Here is a 16,779-nt window from a genome sequence, read left to right on the forward strand (position 1 = left end):
GCCAAGGCTGAGCCAAGGGAAGCCAGGAGCAGGGAATTTGGTCCAGGTATCCTAGGTGGATTGCAGGGATGCAATTACCTGAGCTATCACCTGCTGCCTCATTAGCAGGAAGTTGGAATCTAGAGCAGAGCCAAACCTTGAACCCAGGCCCTCTACTATGTGATGTGTCTTAATCGCTAGACCAAGAACCCACTGATTCCTTTTATTATTATTAGATGTATTGATTCAAACCACAGCTCTGGTACCTAAAGAACTGTGTAAACTAGGCCAATTTACAAGGCTTATGTTTGCATTAAATGAACGTAAAGTACCTGGAAGACAGTAACCTGTGTGGTATTAGTGGTTCGCTTCATTAATTTGAACGGAAAAAAATCAGGGGCAATAATTGCCAAAAAATTTTCAATTACAAAAAAATGTAATCTCTTTGAAATAATTCACAATTCTTTCAATTGGAGAAGTAAAGAGGAAATACAGAATTCAATAAAATGGAAAAGCTCAGATTACAGGTCGATCATAAAAGTTTGCTGAATTAATAACCAATAAGGAGGACGGAAGACTAGCATGCTGTGCTAACGTGGCTGCACACATCCTTCCAGTCTTCGAATAAATGAGCACTTCCCTCCCTTATCGCGTTGTCGGAAGCCTGTCTCTTTCCCACTCTCCTGGTTACTTCGGACCTCCAGCCAAACACTCTCCGGAATCCTTCGTTGCCTGGAGCAGAGCGCGGGCGTTCCTTTCTCTAACGCACCCCTACTTCCCGACGTGCATCTAAAGCCCATGCATGAAATGGGATGCTTGTTCTATTTCAAGAGGTCACAGCAGCCAGGTACACAAAGGGCATCCTCCTCTCCCAATTCAAACCGCAGCGGGAACGTCCAATTAATCGTATCAGAAACGACCCCCTCACCCCCACCTCCCTAACGCTCCAGGCGCTGCACCCCCGAACTACGGAAAACAGCACCGAGGAAGAGGACGATAAAGCAGCTCTCGAAATTCAAGGGTGAGCAGACGCTACCCAGGGAGCAGGGTGGGCGCCTCCTTCACCACCCAGCGCAGTCACGGCACAAGGTGTCCTCCGCCTCGCGCAGGGACACGTGCGGACCCCAGCTCGAGTTCCAAGCTGGAGGCAGATACTGAGAGTTAAGACCCTAGGCCAGGGCTCCCGGGCCTTCTCCCGCGGCGCAGAGGGTCAAGAGCCACGGAGTCGGACGGGGACTCCTTAAGGTTCAACCCCGGCTCACTCGCTTCTCACTCCGGCCAAGATGCCGCGCGGAGCTGCATCCGGCCGGAAGTAACAGCACCGGGAGACAACCAGGATAAATCACTCACCCGCCTCTCACCTCGGGCGCCGAGCTAGCCGTAGCCTGCTGACCCGCCGGCCGGAATCCAGCCCGGCACCACCTCAGAACACCCTGGCGACGGCCCGAGAGCGTCACTGACAACCACCCGGAAGTGGCACAACCGCTTCCGGGGCAGCCTGGCGCGCGGCGGGAAATTATTTCCCAGAGCCCGGATTAGTGAAGCGGCGAGTGCTGCAGCGGCGGTCGTCGCCCGTGCTGCCGCCGCCGCAACCGGACGGAAGCAGTCCAGACACCCTGAACGGGAAGGTAAAGGGCCTCAGCTCGGAAGACACAGTTTACCCTGACTCTGTGGGGTTGTTTCTTCCCCGGGCCGTGCCTCCCAAGTTTCTGCCGTGACGCCGGCCAGAGGCTGGGCTGAGCGGCGGCGGTGGCCGGCGCTCGCGCTTCCGGAAGCCGCTGTTCGTTCCCGCTGCCCCGACCCCTGGCGTTGAGCGCCGCTGCTGCTGCTGCTGCTGCTGCTGGTGGTGGTGGTGGGCTGGAGCTGCAGAAGCCCCCCACCGGGCCCTCCCGGGCCGCAGCACCGCCGGCCGCAGAGCGGGGCTGAGCGCTTCGTCCGTCTGCCGCTGGCGCAGCTCAGTTCTCTCCGGGGAGGCGCTAGGCCCCCCGCGTCTCTCGTTTCCATAGAACCGCCAGGGACGCCTCTGCCCGGATCCCAGATTCTTGGCCGCTTTCCATAATGTGGCGTCAGGGAAGGTGGCGGGGATCCCTCGGGCCCACCTTCCTGTGACGAAGAAAATCGTGCCGTTCTTTCCTCCCGAGTAGAATTTTGTAACATCGCCAGGCGACCGGGATCGCGTCCCTGGCGACTGTAGGCCTTCAAAAACACAAAACACTCGCACAAGACACGCACACACAGACACAGGTGCTTTCTCCCGAGGGGAGGACTGTTCCTGGGGATTCTGTGTCGGGCGCCCGAGGGCTGGGGACGCGACCGACTGGTGATCCTGAGATTGCTTCCTTATCCACAGCCGCTGAGTAAAAATATTCACAAGAAGTTGGGTTGCCCCAGGTACTCCGCTATGGGTGTGTGACCCTGGAGTTTGATTTTTGAGGCGCCGAGCTTTTTTTTTTTTTTTTTTTAAGGAATAATGATCTTACAAAAAAGAAAAAGAATGTTTAAAAGCATCCATGTGACAGACCCCGTGCGTTGTGGACTTCTCGGTTCATGTATTTTGTTGTGCTTAATTCCAGGCAGTATGTTGATGGGCAAGGTGTTCCCCTTACTGGAAACTATGTAGCCTGTTTTACAGGTGTGCGGTACCTAAGTTGATGGTTCGGTGTGGATTTGCATGAAGGAGTAAATTAGATTATTTCGAAGTTTAGTGATTCAGGACAAACACCTGAGTGTGGCAAGAAATTCTATTGAAGGGAATAAAACTCTGAGATCTGTTTTCTCAATCCAGATTTTGTTAAGTCTTACTGATTGGAGTGATGTTCAATTATGATGTAAGATTTCTCCCTTCCCTGAAACAGAAAGCATAGATCATGTGAAGGCCTTGTGAAAAGGTAGTCAAATCCAGTTCCTCTCCATAATCAAGATTAAGAGCCCTAAAGATTATATAATAAGTATCCACAATTTCTGCTGATACCCAAAACGATTAGTTTTTAGAAAACCAGTAGTTTAGCTTTATTATTTAGACAGTATTTCCCTTTTGTGTATCTTGATTATATTCTGAAAAACTGCATGTAAGCTCTGAAAAATAAAACCTAGAGAACGTGAAGAGCACTTTTTCTCAAAAGTAGGACCGCCCTCCAATTCAGATGTCACTTTTGGTGTATTTCCTTGTCCCTAGCACATTAAGATAAATAGACACAGAAGCTTTTAACTAGTAGCGTACAGCCAGCTGGAAGTGGAATGCCTTTCACCTGCATTGGAGCCAGATGTTAATGTTGTGATTCACTTTCTACCAATAGAAAATAGATTTCTAAAATAGAGGTGGGGAAGGTCTGGCTTGCCAGCCATGTAAGGCCAAAGAAATCATTGATCCAGCCCTGCCAAGGCAACTGCAAGCAGCACTTGAAATTCAGTAAATCTATAGCAGGCTGATTTTTAAGCTGAGAATTTTGTTTGGACCATGAATAGTGTTGTAAATATCCGAATCACCCTTAAGGAGGAAAAAGCTGCTCCACCCCGGCATATACTAATGTACTCTTTGTCACCTTAGAAGGACATGTTACTGCATAAAAGTAGTACATCCCTGGAACTTCTAAATGCACTTCGTTTTTGTTTTCTTTCAAAGTTACTTTGAAATTAAAAGTATACTATCTTATTTATGGTAGGGAAGAAAGCCCCTGAGAATTACTCTCATGACTAATTCTAAATCGATTGGAGAGGAAAATAATGAAAACTTGCTGTTTTCTCTAAGAAAGAAGGGGGGTGCACTCTGTATGGTTCCTAGAAATACGTTGACGTTGAAGACTTTTTTTTTAATAATTTACAATGATGTTTGGGTCTTTTCAATAACATGTATTGCTCATCTCAATATGTCCCTACCCTCATGGTAGATTCCTTTTCATGCAGTGTGCCTTTCTCTTGCAATAGCTGAAAATGGATTGCTTTGTAAAATTATTATGTGTTGAAAGTATTAGACTAACTTATGTAAGCCAGGTTGGTCTTCTAGAAAAGGCTTGTTGGTTTTGTAGTTTGTAGAAACTAATCTGAGTCTCGACTTCACTGTTTCACTAAGTTTGTACCCTTGTGCTGGTTTCTTGATTACTTACATTTCTCAATCTCCTCATTTGCATTAGAATTAATAATATAAATAATAATAACAGCACTTATATTGTCAAGAAAAAATAATATGCAAGAGGTACTTCAAAACATCTGTAGATAGTGGAATTAAAAGATAATGCTTGGGACCAGCACTGTGGCAGAGGGGTTAAAGCCGCTGCTTACAGTGCCAGCATCCTGAATGGGCGCTGTGTAGAGTTCCAGCTGCTCCACTTATGATCCAGCTCTATGCTATGGCCTGGGAAGGCTATAGATGATGGCCCATCTCCTTGGGCCCCTGCACCCACATGGGATACCTGGAAGAAGCTCCTGGCTTCATTCAGATCCATGCAACTCCGGCTACTGTAGCCATATGGGAAGTGAACCAGCAGATGGAAGATATCTCTCTCTTTACCTCTGCCTTTCTGTAACTCCACCTTTCAAATAAAAAAAAAAAAAAGATAATGGTGCACTTTCCATGAACCTTTTAAAGACCCTTCATGTGAAGTATACAGACCATAGTAGATTCTCCATGTGTCTCTGAGCTTCTCATTTCTTCTTCACCATAGTCTGTTTTTTCCCAGTTCTGTATTTCCTTCCCGTATTGCTGAGTGTATAGTCAAACTGACTGATGACCGCTTCTTTCCCAAGTCATGACATTGAAATAAAAACATCTTTCAAATTTCATTACTGAAGACCTCTGTCAAATAATTTATGTTCGTATTGGATGGTACTTTTAGAAATTCATGGTAAATGGAATTAAAGGTTTATTTTGTTAGAAAAATTCTGAACTGCATACATGTGAAGGGTCTTCAGAAAGGTCATGAGAAAACTAGACATAGCTTTCAAAGTTTTTTGCACCAAAATCTTTTAAATCCATTTTCCATGAACTTTTGGAAGTCCCCTTACATCTATGATCTTTGAAGCTTGGGGCAGGAAATAGATACTGGATCTTTTTTTTGACAGGCAGAGTGGACAGAGAGAGAGAAACAGAGAGGAAGGTCTTCCTTTTGCCGTTGGTTCACCCTCCAATGGCCACCGCGGCCGGCGCACTGCACTAATCCGATGGCAGGAGCCAGGTGCTTCTGGTCTCCATGGGGTGCAGGGCCCAAGCACTTGGGCCATCCTCCACTGCACTCCCGGGCCACAGCAGAGAGCTGGCCTAGAAGAGGGGCAACCGGGACAGAATCCAGCGCCCCAACCGGGACTAGAACCCGGTGTGCCAGCGCCGCAGGCGGAGGATTAGCCTAGTGAGCCGTGGCGCCAGCCTAGATACTGGATCTCTTAAAAATGTCAAGGACCACTTGAATGAAATTAATCTAAGAGACTAAGTTGGCTCCTAGGCCAAGGGGAACCAGAATTCCTAAACTCCTTTTGAAGTTAGTAGTGTTCAGAAACAGTGTTTTACTCAAACAGTAGTGTATGAGTGCTGACATGTATATACCTTTTTTTTTTTTTTTTTTTTTTTTTTTTTTTTTGACAGGCAGAGTGGACAGAGAGAAAGAGAGACAGAGAGAAAGGTCTTCCTTTGCCATTGGTTCACCCTCCAATGGCCACCCTGGCCAGCGCGCTGCGGCCGGCGCACCGCCCCCGATCCGAAGGCAGGAGCTAGGTGCTTCTCCTGGTCTCCCATGGGGTGCAGGGCCCAAGCACTTGGGCCATCCTCCACTGCACTCCCTGGCCACAGCAGAGAGCTGGCCTGGAAGAGGGGCAACCACGACAGAATCTGGCGCCCCGACCGGAACTAGAACCCGGTGTGCCAGCGCCGCAAGGCGGAGGATTAGCCCATTGAGCTGCGGCGCCGGCCATGTATATACCTTTTAATATTGGTTAAAGCAGAGATCTAACACATGGGCCATTTTTAGTTTTAGCACTTGCATACTTTTGCACTTAAACACTTAGGTAACAGAAAATATGAAGATCTTTCAAACTCTTGAATTCAAAGCAATAATATTATAATCATAGATGGTACTTGCTTTTAAAATAGAAATTTTAAGTGATTTTCCTTAGTTTGAGGAGTGGGTTTAAAAATCAAGATGATTCACTAGGGTAGTGAAAATTGAGAAACCATTGGTTTTCATCACATGGCTCTAAAACCATAAAGAATATCAGATGACATAACAAGATGATCCTGGGAGTGGACATTTGGCACAGTGGTTAAGTTGCTGCTCTTAGTGCCTGGTTTGAGTCCTGGCTTCTTTGCTTCTAACCCAACTTGTTAATAGTGCATATTGTGAAAAGTAGCAGGTGAGATAGTTGGTCCCTGCCACCTATATGGGAGACCTGGGTTGAGTTCTGGGCCTCTAGCTTTGGCCTGGCACAAAGCCTACCTATTGCAGGCATTTGGAGTGTGAACCAGGAGATAGAAGACTTTTGTCTCTGTCTCCTTGCCTTTGATGTAAAATTAACATAAATAAAAAGTTCTTAAAAGGGGGAAGTGATCATGATATAATTTAAAATAAAAGTTGAGGTTGGAGCTATGTAATGTCTAAATTTTGTTATATATAATTGTTTCATACATATATGAAACCTGAAAGTCAGCCTCTCTCCCAGATGTTAGCAGTTGCAGTACCAGGTGAAGGAATTAGAGATGACTTAAATCTTTCTATATACTTAGTATTCATTTTTAATTCTTCTGTTATAAGCATGTGTGAATTAAGAGACAAAAGTAAGGGTGATTTTGGGAGTAAAACTTTAGTTCTGAAATATGCATATATAAATTTAACTTTATAAAACCTTGTTTCAATGAATTCATTTATAAGATGCTGCTTATTCTCAACATTCTTTTATATATTGGGAAAGTTAGAATATAAATTGTAATGCAAAGTAGGAAGAGTTTATTTTATATTGATTCATAACCCTCTTTAATCGTCCTTATTTCTCTGTTTCATAGAACTTTACTCCTTCACCACTGTTACACCCTACTCTTTAATCTTGGCTCCCAAACCGGACTTTGATATTCATATCTGTATTCCTGCCTCTACTTTTCTCAGAATTTCTTTTACAACATGTTCTACATACTGTTACATTCTTCATCCGCATTCTAGCTGTGTGTCACATTGTAAAAAAATTTGGATGGCCTAAAAAGTTAGTATATAATAAAATGCTTACAGTTACCATCATGAGTGCCATAGGTGTATTTGCATTTCTTACTGGCACCAACTGGGAAGGAATTTCAGGCATCAGGGATAGTCACTTGTGGGAGATATTTTGGGAAAGTCCACACTGCAGAGACAGTTGCTTGCTATGCATAAAAGCCAGTTCTTCGCAATCACTATCTTCTTAGTCCTGTATATGGTTCAAGGTAAGTAACCAATTTTTTTTTAAATTACTGCCCCTTTTTAAAAAAACATACTACCAAAGAACATTTTTTATAATAAGGAATACTGTATATAATTTCTACTTTTTTGGCAGAGAAAAGATAAAAGCAAAAATAATAATTTTTCTTATTGTTTTGGTTAGGCTAGTATATCCTGTGTGACTACTTCAAAAAACATCCCCCACAAGTTTTACAAAATCTATAATTTTTCTAGAAGTACCACTGGTGTAATTACTGTGTATTTGCTTACTTTCTTGTGTTGGAAAACTTCTAAAAGTCAGTTCTTCGTGCTCCAAACTCCAGAGCATATCACCTACATAAAACTTGACTCTGTTTTTAAGGATTTTTAATTGTCTGAATTCCTGATATGAATAAAATCAATTTTATAGCGCTTTCTTTATGCTCATTGGCATTATCGAGTATTGTTGATCCTGTAGGGTGAAGAACAGCCATCAAACCATTAATGTTATAAGTCTATCCATATATCTATACATGTCTGTTTTGATATTTATAGATACCACTTTTCCTAATTATAAATTTGATCTGTGATTTAGACCATTAGTTTGTCATATGATGTTTTAAAAACATTACTAAGTTATTATAAACGTTGTTACTGAAGTAGATGATTTATGTGTTTAGAGTGTTTGAATCAGGACATCCTGTTTTTTTGTGCCTGTGTTTCTTATTTCCCTTTACTCTTTGCAAGTTTAATTTCACTTTCATATTTAATCATTTTAAAAGGAAAGAAATTGCTCTAAGAAGACTTTCTTGATTTCCACTATTGTACACAGTTGGTCATGTTTTCATTTACTCTGGGTTCATACTTGGACCAAAAGTGCTACTAATAACTTAGATTTTTCCATCATATTTATTCCTATTATAAAGACAATATGACTTGAAAATGAAAACTTTACACTGACTCCAGTATGTCCAAATAATTTAATAATTTTTAAATTAAACCAAACATGTTTAAATGTTACTCTGTTAATAAGCATTCAGATTATAAAAACAGCAATTATTCATCTAAAAAGAGGAATATAATATGGTGGGGTTTTTGTTGCATTTCTATATAATATTTAACTCTCAAGAAACATAGTGAAATTCAGAAGATAACTTTTATAGAAAACTTTTTGTGATAGCATTACAGCAGTTTTTTTTTTTTCGTTGCTTTCTGTACATTTTTATTTGATAGTATTTATAATATAGTAGAATGGCCATGTGTTTGCTTTGGCAGCCCATAAAGTATTTACAATTAAGCCTTACATGTTTATTGTGTGTGAAATGGTTTTAATGTTTTTATATTTAGTAGTCAGAGTGTCGTCTCTGTGAATAATGTCTTTAACATATGTTTTCTGTATGTGTCTGTACATTAGATGGAAGATGATGCCCCAAAGCATGTAATCCAGATGACAGGATTTAAGATGGAAGAAAAGGAAGCTCTAGGCAAATTGCTTTTAAAACTAGATTGCACTTTTATTAAGAGTGAGGTAAGTACAGAAGCTTAACTCATCAAAATGTTAAAAGTATAATTGAAAGAGAATTAAAATACTGACAATAATAAAATGCTGCTTGGTATTTTAAAAATGTAAAGGATTTGTTGTTAAGGAAATCTCTAATATTTATGTGGATTTTTCCTTTCAGAAATACAAAAATTGTACACATCTTATAGCTGAACGTCTTTGTAAGAGTGAAAAATTTTTAGCAGCTTGTGCAGCTGGTAAGTGAACTGCCTTGCCTCCAACCCTTTAAACAAACTGCATGTTAAAGAAAAAGTATCCTAATCTCTGAAACAATAATGTGTTCATTACACCAAATATAAATTTGTTTCTGAAAATATGTATTTTTTGTTGTATTCAGAATTAAAATGTTCTACCACATGAAAAATGTAAAATAGGCAAAAATATGTACTTTATCAAAGGTTTGGTGTAAGTGCTTTATTTAAGAAAAACAGGTTGTAACAAAAAGGTTAGTGCAGAATGCCAACATCTTAAGCCTTTGTTGAAGACTGATCTGTTCTCAATCAACTTTCTTTTCTTGGTCCATTCTTGGAATAATTTTATGTTTTGTTTTCCCTCCTGAGTTTCCCCACCTTTCTATGCTTTGTAACAGTGGTCGTACATTTATGTTATTAGATAGTAAATTTTATAGGCCCAAGTTATGACTTATTCTTCTCTCTTCCTTTTTTACCATTCAGTAAGTTTGTACACTAACAGAAACGTATTTGTAGTTTAATTTAGAGTAAAACCACTTGGATTTCTCAGCTCCACAAATGAAAGAATACATTGTTTAAAACGGTTATTGATGTCCGGGTAAAGAAACTGCAGCATATTATTAAATGCCCTGAAAATTTCTCTAACTCGATAGATTTGTTTTATAGGGTTTAGCAGTGCTGTAAACATTATTGGAAGAGTTTTTAGCATATAATGAAAAATATAAAGTTAGCCCAAATAGTAAATAATCACAATAATAAAATATAATGACATTTTATTTTGAATTTTAAAGCTTTAGATTTAACAGTATTTAGATTTTGAATTGTCATGGGAAAGATTACATACTATGTTCATTGATGCTGTAGACCTGTTACAATCAAAATTTTAGAAAAACAAAAATAAAACAATTTGGATGAAGAATCTGATGTTGAACAGGTTGACTTTTTCTTGATGGCTTGATTTTTATTGTTTATCATCCATCAAAACCAAAATTATTTTGTGATGGACAGTTTTTTTTGCATTCTAGGAAAGTGGGTACTAACAAAGGACTACATAATTCATAGTGCCAGAAGTGGAAGATGGCTTGATGAAACCACTTATGAATGGGGATATAAAATTGAAAAAGACTCCCATTATTCACCTCAAATGCAATCTGCACCTAAAAGGTGGCGAGAAGAACTGAAACGCACTGGTGCTCCAGGAGCCTTCCACAGGTGGAAGGTTGTCCTCCTTGTGAGAGCTGATAAACGAAGTGATTCTCTTATAAGGTATGATGAAAGCTCATAAAAGCTAAAGCAATGATGAGAAAACAGCTATGATTTGTATGAATACCTTTGTATAGCTCTGAAATTCTTAGCTTAAAACATGGGAGCCATGGTAATTTACTCTTTGATCTCTAAGCCATCACTTTTAAGTTTTTGTGTGTTTAATAGAACAAAATCTGTATTACAGTGTATGTTTTACTGCCCATGTTATTTCTTCTGTACATCTCAAAATAAACAATAATTGCAAGTTTTTTTAGTTTCGAAGCTCTAAGATTTTTGCTTGTAAGATATTACATAATATTTAAGGCTTTATTGTGCATTTATGTAGTGCTGTCTTCATGATTTATACTGTTTCCACTATAATTTAATCTCATTTTATTCTTTTTTTATATATAGATTTTTTAAAAAAGTTTTATTTATTTGAAAGAGTTACACAGAGAAGGAGAGGTATAGAGAGAGAGAGGAGAGAGGGAGGGAGGGAGGGAGGGAGGGAAAGAGGGAAAGAGGTCTTCCATCTGCTGGTTCACTCCCCAGTTGGCCACAATTGCTGGAGCTGCGCCAATCTGAAGCAGGAGCCAGGAGCTTCTTCTGGGTCCTTCTCCCACATGGGTGCAGGGACCCAAGGACTTGGGCCACCTTCTGCTTTCCCAGGCCAAAGCAGAGAGCTGAGTCAGAAGTGAAGCAGCCAGGACTCAACGTGCTGGCACTGTAGACCAGGGCTTTAACCCGTTGCGCCCTAGCACTGGCCCCTCTGTATATATTTTTTAAAAGCCACCTTGTTGGATAAACTAAATTTTAAAACTTCTGTCATTTTTGCCAGGGGCAGGAGGTAGTGATTTGTTTTTTTGTCTCTGAAATATAATTTATGGATAGTAAGATATATCCCTTTTAAGTATACATTTTGATAATTTAGGCAAGCTTATACACTCATATTTCCCTCACTGTAATCAAGATCTGTAACATTCTCATCATCCTTTAATGTTCCTTTGTGTCCTTGTACATTTAATTTTGTACCACTAATACTAGTTGCCTTATTTGTCACAATAGACTAAATTTGTCTTTTTCTAGAGGTTCATTTGTATGTGATTATATTAAGTATATTCCTTTAATGCAGCTTGATTTGCCTAGCTCAGTTTTTTTTTAGGTTCAAACATGATGCAGTGTGCTAGCAGTTCTTTCTTTTGTTGTTGCTGACTGGTATTCCTCTGTGTGGATGTCTCACAGTCTGTTTGTTCTGAATATGTTATTTTTTCCCAGAAACCTTTTATTTAAGGACTACAAACTTAGTACATTTCATAACTACAACTTTAGGAACATGGTGATTCTTCCCACCGTGCTCCCACCCCTCTTGCTACTCCCTCTCCAAATTCCCATTCTTATTTTTTACTAATATGTAGTTTCATTTAATTTTATACACATATGTTTAACTCTGTGTTCAGTAAAGAGTTCAACAATTAGTATGGCAAAAAGAAAGTGTACTTCAGCAGTAGAAACAAGGACTGTTCCAAGTCATTGCTTCTCAAAGTGTCAATTTCACGTCTGTAGATTGCCTTTTAGCTGCTCTATTAGTTATCACAGATCAGGGAGAATTTATGGTCCTTTTGAAATTGGCTTATTTCATTAAGTATCATGTTTTCCAGTTTATCCATTTTGTTGCAAAAGACCAGATTTCATGCCTTTTTTCTTTTTTTACTGCTATGGTGTACATATCACATAGTTTCTTTTTATTTATTTTTTTTGGTCAAGTTTATGTTTTGCTTTTTTTTTTTTTTTTTTAAGATTTATTTATTTGAGGGGTGGCGCTGTTGTGCAGTAGGTTAATCTTCTGCCTGTGGCGTTGACATCCCATATGGGTGCTTGTTCTAGTCCAGGCTGCCCTTCCTCCAGTCCAGCTCTCCGCTATGGCCTGGGAAAGCAGTAGGTGATGGCCCAAGGCCTTGGCCCCCTGCACCCACGTGGGAGACCAGGAAGAAGCGCCTGGCTCCTGGCTTCGGATTGGTGTATCTCCGGCCGTTGCAGCCATTTGGGGAATGAACCAACAGAAGGAAGACCTTTTTCTCTCTCTTTCTCTCTCTCTCTCTCTCTCACTCTGTAACACTGACTCTCAAATAAAATAAATATAATCTTGCAGAAAAAGAAGATTTGTTTGTTTGAAAGTCAGAGTTACACAAAGAGAGGAGAGGCGGAGGGGGGGGGTCTTCCATCTGATGGTTAACTCTCCAATTGGCTGCAATGGCCAGAGCTGTGCTGATTCAAAGCCAGGAGCTTCTTCTGGGTCTCCCACGCAGGTGCAGGGGCCCAAGGACTTGGGCCATCTTCTACCGCTTTCCTAGGCCATAGCAGAGAGCTAGATCGGAAGTGGAACAGCCAGATCTCGAACTGGTGCCCATATGGGATGCTGGCTCTTCAGGTCAGGGTGTTAACCGGCTCAGTTACAGTGCTGGCCCCCACATAGCTTCTTTATCCAGTCCTCAGATGATGGACATTTGGGTTGATTCCATATCTTACCTATTGTGAATTGAGGTACAGTAAATAGGGGGTACAGATAACTCTTTCATATGCTGATTTCATTTCCCCTGGGTAAATTCCCAGGAGTAGGATGGCTGGGTCATATGGTAAGTTTGTATTCAGATTTCTGTGGTCTTCCACAGTGGCTTTATACCAGTTTACATTCCCACCAACAGTGGACTAGAGTACCTTTTTCCCAACATCCTCACCAGCATTTGTTGTTAATTTCTGTGTGAAAGCCATTCTGTCAGGGGTGAGGTGAAACCTCATTATGGTATCTGTTAGCCATTTGGATTTCTTCCTTTGAAAAACATGTGTTTAAGTCCTTTGCACATTTCTTAACTGGGTTGTTTATTTTGTTGATGTTAAATTTCTTGATCTCTATATATATTCTGATTATTAATCCTTTATCAGATGCATGGTTTGCAAATAATTTCTCCCATTCTGTTGGTTGCCTCTTTGCTGAGTTTCTTTTTTTTTTTTTTTTTTTTTTGTCAACATCACCAAAATGGTTTTATTTTAGTCATTGACAACATGCACAACACTGCAATTGTATCATAATTTTGCTCAGTTTCTTAAATATTAAGTATGCATTAAAAATACATTTACATTTAAGAAATGTGACACATTAAAGAAGTCCTCTGTAAACATAATCCCTCAATATATTTTCCCACTATTATTTCACACATAAATAACTTAATCTACAAAGTCATAAATAAAACTACCAATTCTTACAGCCTAGAAATATATACAAATTTTTGAGTAGGACAAAAGTGTTCTCTTTGATTTTTTAAATAAGAACATGTTGTTATTTGCAGTGTTTATTATCAATTTAAAAAAAAAAAAAGTTGATTTATTTATTTGAAAGAGGAAAGAGTTACACAGAGGAGAGACAGAGAGAAGTCTTCCATCCAATGGCTCACTCCCCAGATGGCTGCAATGGCCGGAGCTGCACTGATCTGAAGCCAGGAGCCAGGAGTTTCTTCCGGGTCTCCCACACGGTTGCAGGAGCCCAAGGACTTGGGCCATCTCCTACTGTTTTCCCAGGCCATAGCAGAGAGCTGGATTGGAAGAGGAGCATCTAGGACTAGAACCAGCGCCCATATGGGATCCCAGTGCTTCAGGCCAGGGCGTTAACCCACTGTGCCACAGCGCCAGCCCCTGCTGAGTGTTTCTCCTGCAGTGCAGAAGCTTCTCAATTCAATGTAATCCTGTTTATCAATTTTGGCTTTGATTCTTTGTGCCTCTGGAGTCTTTTCCAATAACCCTTTGCCTGTGCCAATGTCTTGCAGGGTTTCTCCAATGTTCTCTAATAATTTGTTGGTATTGGCCATAGATTTAGGTCTTTACTCCATTTTGAGTGGATTTTTGTCCTGCTTCATACTTCTGCGTGTGGAGATCCAAATTTCCCAGCACCATTTTTTTTTAACTTTTGTTTAATGAATATAAATTTCCAAAGTACAGCTTATGGATTACAATGGCTTCACCCCCATAACATCCCTCCCACCTGCAACCCTCCCCTTTCTCACTCCCTCTCCCCTTCCATTCACATCAAGATTCATTTTCGATTATCTTTATATACGGAAGATCAGTTTAGCATACATTAAGTAAAGATTTCAACAGTTTCCGCCCACACAGAAACATAAAGTGAAAAATAATAGATGATTTTTTAAATGATGATGAAATCAGATCAGACCTATTGTCATGTTTAATGCCAGTGAGAGTCAAGTTGGGAATTGATAAATTTCTTTTTTTTTTTTTAACAGACGATCAGTTTAGTATACATTAAGTAAAGATTTCAACAGTTTGCACCCCCATAGAAACACAAAGTGAAATATACTGTTTGAGTACTCGTTATAGCATTAAATCTCAATGTACAGCACATTAAGGACAGAGATCCTACATGAGGAGTAAGTGCACAGTGACTCCTGTTGTTGACTTTACAAAATGACACTCCTGTTTATGGCATCAGTAATCTCCCTATGCTCCAGTCATGAGTTTCCAAGGCTATGGAAGCCCTCTGAGTTCTCCGGCTCTTATCTTGTTTAGACAAGGTCATAGTCAAAGTGGAGGTTCTCTCCTCCCTTCAGAGAAAGGTACCTCCTTCTTTGAATACCTGTTCTTTCCACTGGGATCTCACTCACAGAGATCTTTCATTTAGGTGTGTTTTTTTTTTTTTTTTTTTTTGCCAGAGTGTCTTGGCTTTCCATGCCTGAAATAGTCTCATGGGCTTTTCAGCCAGATCGGAATGCCTTAAGGGCTGATTCTGAGACCAGAGTGCTGTTTAGGACATCTGCCATTCTATGAGTCTGCTGAATATCTCACTTCCCATGTTGGATCACTCTCCCCTTTATTCTATCGGTTAGTATTAGCAGGTAAAAGACTTGTTTATGTGCTCCCTTTGACTCTTAGTCCTTTCAATATGATCAATTGTGAACTGAAATTGATCACTTGGAATAGTGAGATGGCATTGGTACATGCCACCTTGATCCCAGCACCATTTGTTGAAGACACTTTCCTTGCTCCAGGGATTGTTTCTAGGCTCCTTTGTCAAAGACAAGTTGATTGTGCTTGGGTTGATTTCTGGAGTTTCTATTCTGTTCCATTGGTCTATCCATCTGTACCAGGCTGTTTTGATTACAACTGCCCTGTAGTAGTTCCTGAAATCTGGTGTTGTGATGCCTCCAGATGTTTTTGTTGTGTAAGATTACTTTAGCTTGTGGGTCTCTTGTGTTTGCATCTGAATTTCAGCGTCCTTTTCTCTGTATCTGAGAAGAGTGTCCTTGGTGTTTTGATTGGTATCACATTGGATCTGTAAGTTGCTTTTGATAATATGGACACTTTGATAATACTGATTCTTCCAATCCATGAACGTGGGAGTTTTTTCCATTCTTTTTGTGTCTTCCATTTATTTCTTTAATGTTTTGTAATTCTGATAATAGAGATCTTTGACATCCTTGGTTAAATTTATTCCAAGGTATTTGATTTTATTTGTAGCTGTTGTGAATGGGATATCTTAAAATTTCTTTCTTAGCTATGGCATTATCTGGTTATAGAAAAGGCTGTTGATTTTTATGTTTGGATTTTATATCCTGCCACTTAAAAAACCCTTTTATGAGTTCTAACAGTCTCTTGGTGGAGTCTTTTGGATCCCCTATATATAGGATCTTGTCATCTGCAAATAAGGGTAGTTTGAATTCCTCCTTCCCAGTTGGTATCCCTTTAGTTTCTTTTTTTTGCCTAATGACTCTGGCTAATACTTCCAGGACTATATTGAACAGCAATGGTGAGAGTGGGTATCCTTGTCTGGTTCCGGATGTTAGTGGGAATGCTTCTAGCTTTTCCCCATTTAATAGGATGCTGGATGTGGTTTTTCATAAATTGCCTTGATTGTGTTGAGGAATGTTCCTTCTAAACCCAATTTGCTTTGAGTTCTTATCATGAATGTTTGTTGTGTTGTATTAAAAGCTTTCTCTGTTGTCTATTGAGATAATCATATAGTTTTTGTTCTTCAGTTTGTTAATATGATGTATCACATTGATTTTGTGAATCTGGAACCATCCCTGCATACGAGGGATAAATTCCACTTGGTCTGGGCAAATGATCTTTCTGATGTGTTGTTGGATTTGATTAACTAGTATTTTGTTGAGGATTTTTGCATCTATGTTCATCAGGGAAATTGGTCTGTAGTTCTCTTTCTCCATTGTATCTTTTTCAGGTTTAGAAATTAAGGTGATGCTGGCTTCAAAGCAGGAGTTTGGGAGGATTCCCTTCCTTTCACTTGTTTTGAATAGCTTGAGAATAATTGGGAGTTTGCTGAGTTTTATCAAACGTTTAAAGAATAGTGAAGCAATCCAGTCTTAGGCTTTCTTTGTTGGGAGGGTCTTTATTACGGATTCAATTTATG

General features: G+C 40.1%; 2 protein-coding genes across 14 annotated transcripts in view; one reads left to right on the plus strand and one right to left on the minus strand.

Annotated features, from left to right (window-relative positions):
• Positions 1-1,514, minus strand: part of KIAA0825 (KIAA0825 ortholog) — a 443,996-nt gene extending 442,482 nt beyond the window's left edge. For 4 of the 10 annotated variants that reach the window (XM_017344595.4, XM_051853958.3, XM_051853964.3 and 1 more), the window contains exon 1: positions 1,330-1,463. The gene's annotated coding sequence lies outside the window, so the exon portion shown is untranslated. Of the gene's footprint in view, positions 1-1,329 lie in introns of all 10 variants that reach the window. The other 6 variants (XM_070056461.2, XM_089313017.1, XR_016220532.1 and 3 more) reach the window with 5 other exon arrangements.
• Positions 1,461-16,779, plus strand: part of SLF1 (SMC5/6 complex localization factor 1) — an 83,408-nt gene continuing 68,089 nt past the window's right edge. For 2 of the 4 annotated variants that reach the window (XM_008261942.5, XM_070056465.2), the window contains exons 1-4: positions 1,461-1,607; positions 8,764-8,877; positions 9,032-9,107; positions 10,127-10,367. In XM_008261942.5, the coding sequence (XP_008260164.4) occupies positions 8,764-8,877; positions 9,032-9,107; positions 10,127-10,367 (431 nt within the window). In that variant the 5' untranslated portion in view covers positions 1,461-1,607. Of the gene's footprint in view, positions 1,608-2,834; positions 2,924-3,224; positions 3,362-8,763; positions 8,878-9,031; positions 9,108-10,126; positions 10,368-16,779 lie in introns of those variants that run through there. The other 2 variants (XM_017344601.4, XM_089313018.1) reach the window with 2 other exon arrangements.

Source organism: Oryctolagus cuniculus, chromosome 14 (assembly GCF_051225735.1).
Source record: "Oryctolagus cuniculus isolate XC-2025 breed Fujian yellow rabbit chromosome 14, ASM5122573v1, whole genome shotgun sequence".
Lineage (NCBI taxonomy): Eukaryota > Metazoa > Chordata > Mammalia > Lagomorpha > Leporidae > Oryctolagus > Oryctolagus cuniculus.